We start from the raw sequence: 18,785 nt of genomic DNA, 5'->3' as shown, positions 1-18,785 counted from the left end.
CCATCATGATTTAACAGTCATGTAGTGCATGGATTGCTGTGATTACCCTCCGACATTTGGAAAAAGACAAATCAGTTAAGCACTATAGTGGTTCCAGATCTAACCTTAACAAATGTTAAGTACCCCTGCTGAAGCTGATAAGATCAGGTCCCACACTAGGCATTCAAATAATATAATATATATAAATGATAGCGGCAGAGTAAAAGATTTGGTTCTGTCTACTGTCTGTGCCAAAAAAGTGTCCCTTCCTTTTTACTAGAATAGCAGAATGTGCATTTGCCTGTATTTTCTAAAGGATAAAAAATCTGAAACCTAAATGTATGCCATTATTTAGTATCTGCAATTATCCATGATTTGTCTAAAAAACACAAACTTTAGGAGGAGCAGACCAAACAAACGAGACAAAAATTTGGATATTCTGTGAAAATTTAAACGGTTTGGCAGCATGACAAGGTCAGTGTAAACATAAGGGAACAGAGTGTTACACTGCTTTTCTGATATTACTCACAAGTGGCTAAGTGCTTTATGGCTATGAAAGTCAGCAAAACACTTATTGTTTTCTTTTTTCTTTACTGTAACTAGTAGTACATGGAGCAGATAAAGCTCCACATGCAACAAAAAATTATGACTGGATCTCCAATCATAACTCAAAATGATATGTTCTTGACATATATGCCAAGTTTCACCTCTCACGCATGGCTCATGAGGTGAATTTCTGGCATCCATGTCTCAAACATAATAAATGAATTATGATTGGTTAACAGATCATAATGTTCTATATTGTGTCTCATGGTCCATGAAATCTTGGATTGGCAAGTAGCATGGCAGTCTGAAAGCATAGCTGGTTGAGCTTATTTTTTTTTTCGAAAACACAGTAATCAAAATGAGTAGGGGTGCTAAGAGCTGAGTTATGTGGAAGAGTTTGTGGAATTACAAATGTATAAGTAAGGTACTTACTGAATTAATTTACCTTTATAACAAGAAAATGTAGAAAGGTGCAACTCTTCTGCTCAATAATAACAAAAACGTCTTACAGAGTAATGAGTTTATGGAGGAAGCAAGTCATCCAGTGAAAAGGCTGGAAAAGAAAGGAGCATATCTAATCTTATAGGGCCAAGACAGCCCCTAAGAGGAACCAGCTGGCAAATGTAGTATCAATTGAAAGACAGAGAGACAAGGTCTGGGCACTTTGGCAAATCTATGACAATCTGGCAAGACTGTTGGTTTCTGGTGAAGATTGTCTGAAGTAAGTGAACATTTAGAAATGCTTCTAAGGAATTACAAACATTAAATGAATAAGCTTAGTATTCAGCAATCAGTTACAGGACTTAATGCCAGCATAAGAAGGATAGATGAGTGTAAATAAGCAGATGAAAAAGTGAAATTGTCCTGTGAAATACTTAGAGAAGATATCATCAGACCTGTAGAAATAAGCTATGGTTACCAGATGAGCAACTGTTGCAGGAATTGAGGTATAGCATCAGCATTTCTTTATTTTTTGTTTTGTATTTTTTGGTTGGGAGGGTAACTGCAGCTAATTATCTCATCTGCTTTCCAAACAGATATACTTTTTCTTCCTCTATCTCACATACTAATGCAGGGTGGTGAGAACTGAAAGACAAGGGTCTGGTGGCCACAGCCCTTAAAGGGTAAACATTTTTCATTCCATAATTTTTTTTTTACTCAAGTGATTTTTATTTTGTTGAAAAATAACACAATAATTTAATACATTCATAACATTCAATAACTATTTACAGTATTTACATTCAGCATGACAAAAAGGATTCAGATAAAATCATTTGTAGTTAAATAATAAGTTAATATATAAACTGTGATAGTTAGGAAGAGTTTGGTTCCATCTGTAGGGTATCAATCAAATGCAAAACTTTCCTCCATGGACTATTAACCAATAGCTTAGGAAAAGTTCTTAACTCTTTAGTTCTTTTCTCCATTAGTATACATTTCTTCAGTGATTATAGGAATTCCTCCATTGTGGTTGCTATATTAGAGTTCCATATTCTAGTTATACATTTTCTGGCTATTGTTAACATTGTCCACAACAAATATAGGTCATCTTTCTTCATAGTATTACTATTAACAACATTCAATAAAATTAAAGACTTTGTCAAAACAAATATATCAGTATAGAAAGCTTGAAGAAATTTGTTAATCTTATTCCAATATGGTTTAATATTAGTACAGTCATAAAAATATGAGATCAGTCAGTGTTAGTGGACAGATGACATCTCCAACAAAACTTGCTGCTTGAAGGGTTCATTTCTGAGAGTTTCTCAGGTGTCAAAAAGGATCTGTGTAGACATTTCCAATGAAAAATCCTCCAGAATTGTGAGTAAGAAGGTAAACTGAAAATAAAATATTTGTTTTATCTTCCATTGATTATGATACTTGAAATCCTTTAGTTAGATATTGCCAGTAATAATCTTTAGGAGCTGTCTTATAGACAATTAAAGTGTTATATAGATATGATAATTCATTCTTAACATTGATATTATTATATAGAATTCCAAAAGTCCAGTTTATCATTTTTGGTACGGTTTTGAAGGATGAATTATGCATTATTCTACAGAGATCCTTAATGTATGCTTTGACACTCTGAAGAACCAATCAGTCATTAGGGGATAGGCCATAGGTTGACAATATACTTTGTGTGTTCAAAGCTTGTTGGTTTTCAATACACTGCAACCAACAAAATAGGTTATTATTTTCCCATAAACCAAAAATCTCTCTGTTTTATCAAGGAAATCCCTTGTAATAGTAAATGGTATTAAAATGTATGCTACAGTTTTACATCTAAATTTGTGCTAATGAATTTTTTAAACACAACAAAAATATTGTTTATTAGTGTTAGTTCAGTTAATTTTGTTGCACTATACTGTAAATTTAAACTAAAATAGTGCCATGTCTTGTTATCTTTGTCAGTTACCAAAGTGTTCTTTGATAAACAATTTTCATTCATTAGTATAATGGAGTGTAACTATTTCCAATTGGAAGAGTATCTAGGATTTATCCAATTCATTACAATTTTAATTATAGATGCCTTTATATAAGTTTAAATCTCTGGGAATTTTACCCCCCCCCATTCCTATTTTCTGATATGATGAAAATACGCCACTCTATTTCTTTTGGGGTACCATAGGAATTTCATCAGAGTTGAAGTGATTTCTTTAAGGACTTGCTTTCCTGGTGGAAGTATAAGGGCTTGTGCTATATATAATATTTTAGGTAACAAAAAAAATCAGTTGTAACCTATCATCAAATGTTATAAACAAATTATTCTATTTGCTTATTAATGTCTTTATTAAGTCTATGGCTTTAGCATAGTTAAGCTGTAATGTTTCCTCTATATTCTTGCCTAGGACTACTCTTAAATAGCCTAGAGTTAAAACTTGGTTTCCAATAATATGATTAACTGGAACCTGTATGTTCTTTTTTTTATTTAATAATAAATATTTTGATTTAGATTTCTTGAAGGAGAGTCATGAGATTTTTTGGAAATTTGTTGTTAATATATCTACCTCACCTAACACTTCCTTAGAGTTGGGTAAGGTAAGTAAGACATCATCAGCAAACATCATTATTTTAGAAATATATTGGTCATATATATTTATACCTCTTATATTTGGGTTATTACATATTAAAATGCCAAGTATTTCTATAGCCAGAGCAAATAGGATAGGGGACATGGGACATCCTTGTCTAGTACCTCTAGTGATTTGGATTGCTTTGCAAGTAAAAGGACCTAATTTGACATATGCTAGATTATTTTCATAGATTTTCTTTATCATGTTATAAAAAAGGGGAGAAATCAAATAACTGTAATACTTTAAATAAATAACCCCAATTTAAGGAGTCAAAGGCCTTTTGAATATCTAGATCTATTATCAATGCTTCATGGTTTCCTCTATTGAGGTAACCTATCAAAGTTAATACTCTTTTAATATTATCCTGTGTATGCCTGTTATGTATGAAAACAGTTTGGTCTCATTAATTATGTTAGATATGGGTATTTTCAATCTATTGATCATAATTGACAAAAATAGTTTATAGTCATTATTCAACAAAGAAATTGGTCTATATGAGTTACAATGATTAGGGTCCTTATTCACTTTTACTATAGGGGAAATTAGAGAATATCTCCAAGAAGGAGGAATATTTGCTAATGTTTGAACTTCAAGAAAGAGTTTATGTAGGAGAGAGATTATAGAAGAAGGGAACAATCGATAAATTTCGATAATTAAGCTTTCTAGTCTAGGAGCTTTATTAGACCTACTTCCTTTCCTTTAATCCCATCTATAATTTCCTTTTGAGAAATAGGTTTTTGTAGTTATAACTTAAGTTCCTCAGGAATTCTTGTCATGTTGGGAACTATATTCTCTAACTTCTCACATTAATTTTTACTTATTTTATCTTTATGATGCTCTGCATAATGATAATTAAAAGCCTCCAGAATGTCTCCTATGTCCGAGACTTTTTTCCTTTTTCCTTCATGAAAAATATTATCAATGTTATTAATTTTTGATTGTAACTTAACTTTCATAGGTAGGTTATGAAGATGCTTAGGACAGGTAGCATAAGAATTTAATTTCAGTTTTTCCATAGCTAAATTAGTTTTATGGGATAATATTTCATTGTATTTCTTATTTGCTTCTTCTATTTTCCTCTTATTATCTGTAGCAATTAAACTTCATTCCATAATTTTGATGTATTCATAATGCAGATAATATCATGACAGTGTTGTATTTCCAGGCATACGTGTATTTGTGTATGTGACTGTGTATGAATATGTGTGTTTATCTGGGAAAGTATATGTCTTCCTGCAGTCAGTGATAACGGCAGTGAGATTATAGCAAGTTATTGTACCTTAGTTAAATAGTCTGGCAAGCAGAATTTGACAGAGGCCAGCAGTACCTACTGTGTGTTTGGATTTGTTTATTTCTATATGGCCTAATGTACAATCAAATAATATAACACATTTTACACAAATTGATAATGTGGACTAGTTTTTCAGTGCACAAACCAAAGACTTGCTGTCTAAGAAAACAACACCTTTGGATCTAGTTCCATGATTCTACTCCTTGCTTTGTTGGACTTTTTTTATATTACACCTGCTATAAACATGCCTAAATCCTATGCTGACCAATTTTTATTATTTCCACTGCCAAAGCATATCAAAACTTTGGCAAATGCTATGTGAAATACTATGCAACTCTGATGAAATTCATAAACTTTTTTCTGCACAGCTATCAGTGATGACCACTTCATTTCTTCATAGGTTCATAGGTTCATAGGTTGATACTAGGCTATCTGCCCTAGGGCATTTATAAGCCTAGCCAGAGTGTGTTTGGCTTTCGCCACACTTTTAGATTAGTTGACTGTGCCTCTGTATAGTAGGTCACAGAAGATAGCCCTTTTAAGGTTAGTTTACTGTGCCTCTGTCTAGTAAGGACACAGAAGAGATCCCAGAAGTAAACCTATGATCTCCCATCCACTCGTCAAGATTTCTCTTGAAGAGGGTCATTGAGGGGCTCTGCCTAACATGGATGAGGATTTTGTTCCAGATTGAGAGGAGCCTCTGGGATATGAATCAGTCCCTCCAGCATGTCCTATTTATTTCTGGGCTGAGGTTTAAGTCCCTGGAGCATGTAGCTCTAAGGGATTTGGATTTCCTGAGGTGGGGCATGTCCATTAATTCTGGGTTGGACATGGCTTTATACATCAGGCACAGATTGCCTCTGAGTAGGCGGTAAGCAACTGAGTAGAGCTGGAGTTTCTTTAGCCTAACTGCGTAGGGCATCTGTTTGAGTCCCTTGATCCTCTTGCTGAGGTACTTTTGGGGTCTTCCCAGTTGCTGCAGGTGTCGGGTAAGGTACATCCCAAATGGGGCATTGTATTCAATTATGGGCCTGATGAGTGATGAGTAGAGGGGCACAATGACCTCTCTTGATCTAGATGTGAACCCTTTCATGATAAGGAGGGCTATATAGAAGGTCTTTCTAACAACTTTGGCAACGTGATTGTCAAAGGAGAGATTGCTATCTACTTGGGTCCCCAAATCCCTAATTACTTCTTCCATACTTAATGGACTACCACCTATGTGGTAATTTGTGGGCATTTTGTTTTTCCCAAAGGGGATGACTTTGCACTTTTTGGCATTTAGCTTTAGGCCATGGCTCTGGCCCCAGTTATCTCTCTCTGTGAGACCCTTTTGGAGGATGCTTGTGTCAGTCGGTGAGTCGATTATGGCACCCAGTTTCCAGTCATCTGCGAACTTGGTCAGCCATAGTCCTCCCGTGTTAGCCTGTACCTCAGAGAAATATATACTGAACAAGAGAGGTCCCTGGACTGAGCCTTGTGGGACACCACTTTTAACTGGTTTGGAGTCTGACATGGCACCTGCAATTCTGACCATGTGGGTTCTATCCCTGTGCCAGTTTGCAACCCATCTTGTGACATAGGGGTTGATATTTAAGCTGGTGAGCTTATTTATGATGCCCAAGTGGGGTATTGTGTCGAAGGCTTTTGCGAGGTCCAGGTAGGCTGTGTGGACTACCTTCCCTTCATCTATGGCCTTGGTGACTGTTTCAAAGAAGGCGACCAGCTTCAAGAGGCAAGATCTGCCCTTAACAAAGCCGAATTGGGTAGGAGCCAGTGTTTGGAGGTTCCCAATGTCTTTGTTTATGAGTTCCATGATGATACGCTCCATAGCTTTGCAGACCAGGCTAGTCAGGCTTATAGGGCAATAGTTTCTGGGGTCCGTTGTAGCACCACCTTTGTGGAGTGGAACCACTGTTGCTGTATGCCATTCTTTGGGTACATATCCTGTAGTAAGGCTGAGATTGAACAGTGACTTTATGTGAGGGTTCAGTTCTTCTTGGAGCTCGTGTAAGATGCCGCCCGGGACACCGTCCAGTCCCATTGATGCTGTGTTTTTTGCTTTGGAGAGGGCAGCTCTCACCTGTGCATCTGTGATGTCAGGGAGACTACACTCTGTTGGGATAGACATTTACTCTTTTGGGGGGAAGGGGGGGGGTATGCACTGAACCTGTCAGCCAGGATGTTGGCAATGTCTGTGGGTTCAGTGTATTTTTTGTCATTTTGCACTAACTCAGAGCATATCTGGGAGTTGCCACCCAGGTTCCTGACATAACTAAAGAAGGCCTTGTGATTATCTTTAGCGTCTTGTGCAATTTTTCTTTCAAAGCTGGCCTTAGATGATTTTATGAGGGATCTTAGTTTCTTGCTATTACTGATCAGAGATGCCTTCCCTTTTTGGGATTTTGCTCTATCATGTAGTAGCTTCCTCCTTCTGTTGTATATCTTATTTATGGCTGGGGTCCACCAGACAGTATCCTGCTTTTGTAGGAGTGAGTCTTGGTTTTATCTGGGATAGCACGATCCATGCATTCCTGTAGGTGTCCATAGAATGCATTTGTAAAGGATTCTACAGTTTGGGCCATATTTCCCATTGGCCCAGGGGCTTTGAAGGATTCCACCTCGGTTTTTGGAAGTGTGAAGTTTGCTTTCGAGAAGTTCTTCACCATGGTTTCCTTGGCTGGGGGTGGGGATAGGATATGGATGTCCAGTGAGATTAATTTATGGTCAGATCTTACCAATGAGGGGTATACCTCTGGTATGGAACATAGAGCCCCCACGTTGGTGATGATCAGGTCCAATATGTTTTCCCCTCTTGTGGGAGTGGTGACCAGTTGTTCCATAGCATTTGAGTTTATAAATTCTAGGAACCATTGGGCGAGGGTGTTGGGACTTGAGTAGTGCTCCCATGCTATGTTTGGATAGTTGAAGTCACCCAATATAATGGTGTTTGGAGAGACCTTCATATTCTCAGGAAAGCTGAGTGGGGTTCCTGAGTTTCTGCCTTTCCTGTTCATTTGCATTTTTCCTTTGCCTTTTTCTCTGGTCAAGTTACTGATTAACAACTCCTACATGTAAGTCTGCTTTATTAAAACATGAGTGGGTGGAGTCGGAGACCATAACTTAATAGAAATGAGGATGGTTTCAGAAGCAGCAATTCTATACATATTTTTTTGTACAGGACATTGATGACATGCTTAGGGGACTTTGTAAATGCTGCTACCATGAATAGTCCCATATATAGTTCATCAATCACAGGCCTTGTGCCATAGAGTGATAAAATCTTGACTGCACCCTATACAACCCATGTTCTAGTAGCAGGATGGGCACTTGAGAGACCCAGTGGAGGAGAATAGGAGTGAGTGAGTGACTTTGGTCTGCCAATTATAGGGGAGGAAGAGGCTGTTTAGGTTCATTGCAACAGCAACAGTAAGAGCTTGGTGATCTCTGCAATCCATATAACACTTTGACAGGAGGTTAGGCATGTAAGGAAGTGTTCATTCTGCCATTGCAGAGCTTACATGGCTGCTGGGGGGGGGGGGTTAGGGCACACTCTGCAACAGAATAATGTTAATTAATGTATTCAGTCTCATCAACAGCCCTGGACCTGCATCACATTGAGCCTGGTGGGTCCAGTAGAACCAGTGAATAAGAAGAAGAGATGGTAACGATCAGCTGTGGAGAAGTAAGGTGGGAGGTAAAGAAATAGTTGATCAGCTTGTAGAATATTTTAAACTTGCAGATTTACAAGGCTAAAAAGTTCTAACCTTCAGAAGCTTGTTCAGCTTTCAGTTTAATGCTCTGTTTTGCATATGTTTTAGCATTTTTGAGATTTACTCCTCTACATTTGTCAGTTAACAGTGTAATGTTTTACTGAGCTAACTGATTTCAATGAGGTCCACTATTCCAAAAATGTGCATGCTAAGAATTACTGTACAGGGTATGTCAGAGCCCGCTTCACATGCATAAAAAAGTTCAGCTCAACGGGATGACCCTCTGAGAATTTACATGGTCCATTCAATACGTTTTGCAAAGTAGATCTAGGAGGCAAGTTTAACTATGCTCAAGACATAGCATAAGTTACATGGGGTCAGTGCCACCTTCCTGGGAAAATATTGGAATAAGTGAATAAATACAATGGTAACCCACTTCTGAATACTTATAGAAAACATATTTCTGTATTCAATGTCATATAGCAGATGTAGACTACAATAAAACAAAAATATCTGAAATACTTGTATATGTACTTAGAGTGTATTTACTGGCGTATTAATATAACTGTTGTAATATAACTGCTAAAACTTTGTTGTTTTTTATAAAGATTATTTCAATGAGTACTATTCAATTAGTGGAATAGCAAACTAAGCAAAAAATAGATCAGGCCAGTCAAGCTGCCTAGTTGTAGATTAGTCATAGCAATGAACATACAGTGTATAAATGGCCATTACTATTACCATGGTTAACATCCCAAATAAAAAAGTAGCCCACATAATGAACATAGATATTTAGTAGCTGAGTAAAAGGTTAACACATAATGTTAAATGAAATGTGTTGGAGATCTCAAGGAATTACATTTTCAGAAAGTATTAATTTGGAAGGAATGGTGTATGACTGACTTATTTGGTTAATTCACACATTTTCCCACAGGCAAGGCTGGTTTTACATGTGAAAAGGAATGTCAGTCAATATATTATAATAAATACTGTTATTTTGCAAGAAGTCATACATGTATGTATAGCCATGCAATGAAAAATGTTTGTCCTCTAAATTAAATCAAAGTCTGCTTTTGCAAAGCACTTCAAAAAAATAAGATTAGCTTCTTTTGGCAAAGCCATGAAAAATTTTGTTTCATTGTGATAAAAAAACAGACTGTTAGGAAATCACATCTGGAACTTAACCTTGCGTTTAATAAGGTCTGCTCAATATGGAGAGAGTTTGCAGTGCTTTTCCTTGATTTCATGGGGGAGATCTTGGGAGACAGAGATTGTGTAAGTGTTCCATGAATAGTGCTTTTGTTTTTTATATGCAGAGAGGATAGCTTGCACATCTTGATAATTAAGGAGCTTCACATAAATGGATCTTGGGGTTGTAGTGCCTTGTTTTTTTTTTTTTGAAGAGCTCAGTGTGCCCTTTCAATTATACATTCAGTCAGAGGGTCTCTTGGTTGCAGTAGACAGCTGAAGATTTGTTTAAGAACTGGGAGCAGTTGATTTTGCTCATACTTTTCTGGCAAGCTCCTAATAATAAGATTGTTCCGTCTGCTCCTTGCTTCTAGATCCAGAGTAAATCACTGATCACTGAGCAATCCCTCAGAAAATCCAAAGGTGAGGAATACTTTTGGTTTGCAAGACTGTACTAGATGTGATCATACGAACTCTGCACTTCCTCAAGTTAAATTTATTTAACTCATCTCTCCACTAAAGATCACATTTGCGATACTATCCTTGTAGAGATAGAGACATAAACATAGCAGCCTATTTGTCAGTTCAATGCAGTCCTGCTGTATGCCTTCTTAAGTGTTATCTGCCTTTATCTCTACCCAAGTTAGTCAACTCAACTTAAGACTGCCCATTAAGCAAAGAGGTAGAGAACCAAGGCACTTCTGTGTGACAACCCTTGGTTAATAAACTTATCTAGATAATGTCTGTTTGATCCATCGGCTAGATTGCAACGAACTGCCTAAGTGGGGAAAGCATGAACTGTTCCACTTTGTACAGAGTTTATAAAATTAAAAACTTTGGATAAAAGATAAAGGCATGATCTAACAAGGAAAAGCTATATTTTGAACTTGTGTGAATAAGTATTGACTGTTTTTTGTGGCAACCTGATCAGCATAGACAACCTACAACTCACATTAGTTAAGACTTATCACGCTGATAAGTCTTAACTGACATGAGTTGTAGGTTGGATGTAGCTTTACTGTTAACTGTTTTATGTTTAAGAACAAGGTGCGGTGTCTACCTAAGTCCATTTGTTCTGCTTGGTATCTCTATTAACACTTGCACATATCTTTATGCTTCATTCGTATATAACAATGTCTACTTTTTCTCCCGGTATTGGAGTGAGATTGTAGTTCTCATTTATCACCCTACTATATAAAATGCCTAACAACTATATTTGGATTGATACATAGGCAGCAGCATATCTACCATAACTGGCCGAACCTCTAGTCAAGAGCTGGCTGGGTATGCTAAGAAGGGTGCCTGATGACGACGTTTGGAATTGAATCAATGATGTACATAATATGTCAATTCAGTTATCCTATTTTTATTAACTACCTAATTGTTTTAATGACATGTTTACTTGTTTTTCCTTCCCCTTTCTCTCTCTCTCAAAGTTAGGGGTTAAGTGGGTAGGCATGGGGTAAGTTTGAGAGAGCTCAGTGCTGCATTCTCATTAGATATAACACATGTACCTAATTTACGAATTAATATTGAGCCACATAATAGTTCTCTGCTTCCTGTTCTTCTCATAATCATCATTAACTTAACCAGAGGCCCTCATAAATACAGATAAGGTGTGGAAAATAATTTCCTGGAATGTTAGAGGGCTCTAGGACAAAAGTAAAAGAAATCTTCTAATGCACCTACTGTTAAAATCAGAAGCAGATATCTCTTATATTCAAGAATCACATATGATAGAAGAGGATTGCATAAATGAAAAGAATAAGAAATTGATACAATTCATTATTTCAGCAGGAAACAGCTGTAATTCTAAAGGGGTAGCAATTATTATTAAAAACTCATTTAAACCTTCTGTTATAGACAAGGATACAGACCAGGAGGGTAGATGGTGTTATTTCATGTGCCTAACCCCACTGCTTACTAAACCAATATTGTTCTTAAACCTTTATGGACCATGCTCAGGACAACATGAATTCATTTTGAAAGTCTATATCATCTTACTTAACTTCCCCAATCACTATTATATCATAGGGGGGATTGGAATGCAGTAATTGACCCTACCATTGACTCCTCTAGCAAATCTAAATCGTACAATACACAAGCTTCCCTTGCTTTGATGGATCTAATCTCAGACTTTGGACTAGTTGACCCTATACCCTTTGGTGACGACACTCTGAACAACAATAACTACACATATTTCTCTAGATGCCATAATTCTTGGTCATGCATAGATTTCTTTCTAATGTCAGAAATACTAATAAATTGGCAAATAAAATATTTTGTTGAACCAAGGTTTTGCTCAGACCACTCAAAGATTACTTTAATGATAAACTTTGCATAAAACTCATATTTACTACATAAAGGTTTTAACTGGTCTCTTAATAACAATGTTTTACATAACCCAACAGTTACGGATGAGATAGCTACAGTTCTAACGCAGTTTAACAGAGACCCTCGAAACATGGGTATCCCATATGATGTCCAATGAGCGGTGTGTAAAGCTGTACTTAGAGGAATATTTATTCAAAAATCCACATACCTTAAATAAAAAGAGGAAATAAAAGGAGAACTGCCTAATGTCTGAGATTAGAGAATTAGATGATAAGCTTCAAGTGAACCATACTTTAGCAATGGAAAATGTAATGATAGATAAGCAAAGGGAATTATTTGACCTACACCAATTCAACTTCTCCCTACAAGAATTAAGGTTTATTACAAAATACTATGAATGGATACAAACCCTCTCCAAAGCACTAGCTAGGCTAATTGAAAATAAACAAGAATCACCCAGGATAGCCCCTTATGTATCACCAATGTTCACTCTATAAATCAGATTCCCAAATTACTCATTTATTCCATCAAGTATACTCAGGTATTTATGCTAGTAACAATCATCAAACCCCAGTCTCAGAGATAAAAGACTATCTCAACAGCATCACATTCCCAAAGCTAAATGAAGAGCAGAAAGGAATCTTATCTGCCCCGTTGTGTCAACAAGAAGTTGTAAATGCCATCGGAAACCTTAAATTAGGGAAAGCTCCAGGTCCAGATGGATACTCTCCAGATTTTTATAAAACCTTTAAAGATATATTAGCTCACATTCTACTTAAGCTATTTAACTGTATATCCCTCAACGGTATATCATACTTTCACATTAACCACTCAAAGACCATATTAATCCCCAAAAATAACCTGGATAAATCAAAAATTAATAACTACAGGCCAATCCCCCTAATGAACGATGACATTAAAATTTTATCATCCATATTAGCTGAAAGGCTTAAAAAAGTAATCCCTTCCTTTATATCTAAAGAACAAGCAGGTTTCATGTCCAACAGACACACCTGGGATAATACTCTAACTATAGAAACCATGATTAGCCTTACCAAGAAAGATAAAAATCCAAGATATGTAATGATGCTGGATGCGTGTAAGGTATCTGATAGGGTCAACTGGATCTTTCTGTTTACAGTACTATCTTATTTTGATATACCCCCCGAGTTCATCAACATTATCAAAATTCTGTACAATAGCTCCTACATGTGCCTATATACCAATAAGAAATTCTCACAATTGATAAAAATCTGAAATGGCACCAGACAAGGGTGCCCCCTCTTCCCCCTTCTTTTTAACTTATACCTAGAACCTTTCTTCTTATCCATATTGCAAAAAACACATCATTCAATACCCAAAAGACTACATACCAGGATAAGCTTGACCACATTTGCAGATGACCTGAATCTGTATTTTGAACATCCCTTGTCAGATACCAAGAAGTTAACCACTACCTTAAATACATTTGCATATATTTCTGACTATAAAATTAACCAAAACAAATCCTATATTTTCCTGATCAATCCTACAGCTCATAGGGAAACCTATTTCCAGACTCTCCCTTTCATATGGTATACACCTTCAAATATCTACGGATTTGTTATGACCACTCTTCTTCTTCCACATTGCATTCCAGTTTAACTAAGGTATGGTTGATACTTTCCCAAGACATGTCAAGATGGCAACCGATGAAACTGCCTATGTTATCTAAAACTTCTATCATTAAAATGAACATCCTCCCAAAGCTTCTCTATCAGTATAATGAATCTCTCTCCTCCATTCCCAATGCATTCTTCATTAAAATTCACAAAGCCTTTACGAAGTTTATCTGGCACCCAAAATCGGTAAGAGTGTCATATCAAAGACTTAAATTCCCAAAAGTTAGGGGAGGCCTAGGTATGCCAAACCTGGAACTTTATTATAGAATCCTGCATGCCAATAGACTAATTATAATTGCTAACTACCATCCAAACAACTTAATACACATTCCCCTTTGGGTTAAAATGTGGTATAATCATGTGCTGAATAATAATTTTAACCCCAAAGCTCTCATCTTCTTAGGCCTATTAATTCTTAGGAAATTAAAGCTGCATCGTATCTTAAAGGATAAAATCAAATCTTTTCAAGAGTTATTTAAATCCCTGAAACTAGAAAAAGCTCTCCTCTTATTCTAACCCATCCACCTAAACCCTAATCTCAAATTGAATAGTAACATGATTAATCTGGTTGACTACTGTCTAATAAAAGATTACACACTGTGGGATATTCATAAGCATAGAGATTCATCGCTCACAGAATTACGAGATAGTTTAAATTTATCAAAAAAATACATCATAATCCTGTGGCAAAAAAGTGAAATTATTGCATCTCTACCTCAAGATTTCAATATTGCTGAATCTGACTACAACCAGGTTTCTAAATTGTTGCAAATTTTAGCCAGCAAGAAGTGTATGCTGTCCCTTGCTTATAAACTTATAAACACAATTCTATATCAAGATAAAATTGTATATGCAGACTACTAGAACCATCAAGAGTCGAACTTATTAGAAGAACAAAAGATATCAACCATTAAATCCACCCTCTTATTCTCCCCATTTAAAAAACTCACTTGTACACAATTTATGATTACCAATAACCTATACTTCACTCCCATTCACTTAAATACATTTAACCCAAATGTTTCTACTGCATACCCCTGCTGCTCCTAACCCCATGCCGACATTCTACATATAATATGGCTTTGTATATACTCTCACAGTATTTGCTGCTCTCTCAAGATGAAACTTGACAAGACGGGGTACCACAAATCAACTGTCTCATGGGAGATGGCATTATTACATATCACTAATCTTAAAATATCAAAATTAAGATCTCATATCTTAATAACACTTTGTTTATTAGTCAAATTCTACATTACCAAACATTGGCTAAATCGAACTAAGATGTTCTGGAGAGGGTTCAGGAACATGGCTGTTAAATACATTACTTCACAAAAACCTTTAATAAAAAAAACCCATAAACGTGCTCATTTCTAGAAATTCTGGAATACCATATTCAAGCATTTGTCTGACAACTAAAGTACTTCTGAACTGGGGTGGCACATCACTACTAAATGCCCTTCCTCTATATGCGTCTTTAATTCTCTTTTCCCCTTTCTCTCCTTGCCCTGCTTGCTTTGTGGCTCAAGATAAGTGTTACATTTTCTCCTCTATTTGATCTTTATGTTTCAAATCAAGGGTAATACATTGTGTTCAGTTGCAGTACGTACCTGCTTTCTTATATGTTTTTCATTAAGTTCATTTTAGGGGTCATATTATCCCTAAGCAGCACTATTGTACATATTGTATATAGTTAGTAATTGTATGTTCTCTTCTGTATTACTGTTCATTGTTAATCTGCAATTGGTGATATATATGTAATGCAAAATCAATAAAATTTCTATTTGAAAAAAAATAAATAAATCAAAGTCTGCTTGTGAAAGTAGTTTTAACATGATGGTGCATTACTAACTATTCTACTCGTGAAAGTAGATTTAACATGCTAGTATGTTAGTAAATATTCAGTTGATACTTTGGATACAACTCATATCCTGAGCTTGTTTTTAGAGAAATGAAGAGGACACAGATTATAAGAATTCTGAGTTCTATTACCCTTCAGTGGAAACATTTATTCACAAACGAATTCCACAAACAATAAAACAAATGATTCTCATTCTCATTTTTTTTAGTTACTGCACCTGCTGAACCTCCCCAGCAGCCTGGAAGGTGTCCTGAATCAAATCAACGTACATCCTGGGTTCCATTCCGTGGGCATTGCTATTTCTTTGAACTGTCATCTCACAAAACATGGTCTGAAGCAAGCCTTGAGTGTCTGACACTAGGTGTGTATTCTGTATTTTATCTTACAGACATTGCTGTTTCAGGCATGTAATGTTTTTAATTATGCATTTCTGTTAGATTTATGAAGTGCTTACTTACTGGAAACTTTTACAGAGTCATTCAGATTGACAGAAGTTACTGAAATTGCTGAAATAATGCATGTTTAAGAGTGCATAATGAGAAACAGATTCATAGGTTCATAGGTAATTACTAGGCTTGTGGTCTAGGAAATCATTGAGGAGACTGGCCCAATTTCCCAATTATGTGAGAACACTTTCTTGTTAAGTGATCTACACAAGTTCTTACAGTAGGCAAATGGAGACTGAGGGAATCAAACAATGAACTAAGACAGAAAGGAGAGAACCTCATAATTATTATGTAATTGTGACTGAGTGAAATGTGTCACATTTATTTGACAGAGAAGCCTTATGTGATGAAACTTCCAGAAATTAAATTCTTCCTTATCTTACATTTCTAAGCCTCCAGATAAAATAATTGAAATGCTACTGAATAGCATTTAAAATTATAAGCTACAGTATAGCTTGCAGAAATAAAGTATTCAAGACAGACAGATGTGGTTGTATAACATGGTAAAGACTGTCATTCAATAAAATCATTAAGACGGCAGTAATCAGTTGATACACCTGAGTAGGTAAGGATACTTCATCTAGGCAGATGAATATTCTGAGATAAACTGTACCCTAGGTGTAGGGTTTAGGAGAACTTTCAGTGATTATTAATATCATAGTTTTGCATGTATTTATTTCAATAAAGTCAATTAAGTTACCTTGCCTACTTTATTTTATCTGAATCATACTCGCTGTATTATATTTCTGAGCAGACATACCATCTTTTTAAGAAAAGCTGCCTAACTGAAATTATTTTTTACTAAAATACATATTACCTTGTTATCAACATGACAATAAAGCATGTGTCAGGTGAATATTTTTAATACCTGTAATGTATAAATTATTTGAACTGTCTACTGAATGATTTGAGTTATTTTCACAATGTTTCTTATGTTCCTAGACAGACTTTCCACATATTTGTCTAAGTTGTCTGTAACAATTTAATGAGTCAGGCATTCTTTATGTGATGTAATAAGGTAATTAGTCAAGGTATTATCATATACAGGTGTGATGCCCCACCACTGGACCAGTAATCAAGAAGCTTCAATTCTCACCACTGGCACCAGTGGGGGACGTACACTGGGAGTATAAAAGGTACACAGTATTTACAGATGCAGCTCTCTGCATCAAGTACAATTTCTCTTAAGAGCACACAGAGACCACAGGCAGTCCAAGTCTGGTTTCTTGCTCTTTCTCCAGATCCACAATAAGACTCCCCACTGACACAGCTATAAAGTTGAGATCTCAGCTGAGTGATCAAGCCAGGTTCTTCACCACCCTCTCTGTCCAACCAGTGCTTTGTGTCCCCGCCCAAGTATCTTACACATACACCCTTTGAGGTTTGATTTAACACACACACACACACACACACACACACACACACACACACACACACACCTGGGAGAGACTGGCACAGATTTACTAGCTATGCCCCCTTCTGCCCAGACTATAAGGTGGTTACCACTGCCACTAGTCACTCTTAATGGGTGCCCAATCTTACTGTGTAATATTAATATTAATATTAATACAAATGGTAGATTGACCAAGAGCAAGGCTATTAGGAGTGGCCCATACAGTGTCACCAAATAAATATGCAAGTACTCTCAAAGCTTAAATATCTCTACACAGATCATCCACAATGAAAGGTCTAAATATATGTAATAATAAATAATAAAAGACCAAGGTAATACTAAATATATATATATATTCACTATAACATCAGAGTTCAAAACCACAGGAAATATTGAAAACAACATTGCAGGACAGTCTCAAATTAATAAAGAAAAGTATCTAAATTAAGCTTCATTACATTCCTGACTGAATCTAAAAGAATTACTATACCCTAGTTAACTTATTTCATTAGAGCAAGGCAGTTGTTGTGGTGAATGGTTCTTGTCAGGTTAATGACAGAATACAGAATGCTCTGTCTAACAGACATCTCAAATTAATATCTCAAATATTACTGCTGTGATAACTTGCAGAATGACATAATTTCTTGTCATCTGCCTCCTAGTTCCCATGCAAAACAACCATTGATGAAGCTAGCAGTATTTAGCTGCCACCTGTAAAATATACATAGACTTCAGATCTTTTATCAGATGCTGGAACTCATAAAACAATTGCATTCCTTCATGTTTTCAGAAGTAGCAAATAGTTCACTCCAAAGACAATGCAGAAAATTTCTCAGCACAGACTCTGTGTTCTAGTTTTACTGAAACCTGAAACATATCATCTTTTATTGTATAGCCTATAAAGTAATTTAATTTCAGCTATTTTCATAAAGTTTGCTAGACTGAAGTTAACCTCCTGTACTCCAGTTTCCACTGTTAAAATATATACATTTAGACAGTTACAATTTTGCAAGTACATTTCTGTTCTCTTCCAGCAGGGTACACTGTGGATGCATTTCAAACACAAACACTTTATAAAATATCTTTTCAACACACATGTCTGTACAAACCAGTTTGATATACACATGACATACAGTTATAATACAGTTGTAACACAAGCATCTTATATAAATCATGTTGATATTCAAAAATGACATAATTTTTTACAAAATTCCCTATAGCTGTGCTGGCATTATCTCCCTTCATCACAAAAGGCATCTAAGATTTTAGTACTCATGGAAACCAGTTGAACGGTGC

The 18,785-nt window shown here is 36.0% G+C and overlaps 1 protein-coding gene across 1 annotated transcript in view; it reads left to right on the top strand.

Moving 5' to 3' along the window:
- The window catches only part of LOC122796782 (macrophage mannose receptor 1-like), a 2,734,532-nt gene that overhangs the window by 2,366,083 nt on the left and 349,664 nt on the right, over nucleotides 1-18,785 (top strand). Inside the window, 1 exon segment of the mRNA XM_044065509.1 lies at nucleotides 15,859-16,011. Coding sequence (XP_043921444.1) covers nucleotides 15,859-16,011 — 153 coding nt within the window.

This window comes from Protopterus annectens, chromosome 3.part0, assembly GCF_019279795.1.
Source record: "Protopterus annectens isolate FY-2018-M chromosome 3.part0, PAN1.0, whole genome shotgun sequence".
Taxonomy (NCBI): domain Eukaryota; kingdom Metazoa; phylum Chordata; order Ceratodontiformes; family Protopteridae; genus Protopterus; species Protopterus annectens.
This window is presented reverse-complemented; position numbering and strand designations above follow the sequence as displayed.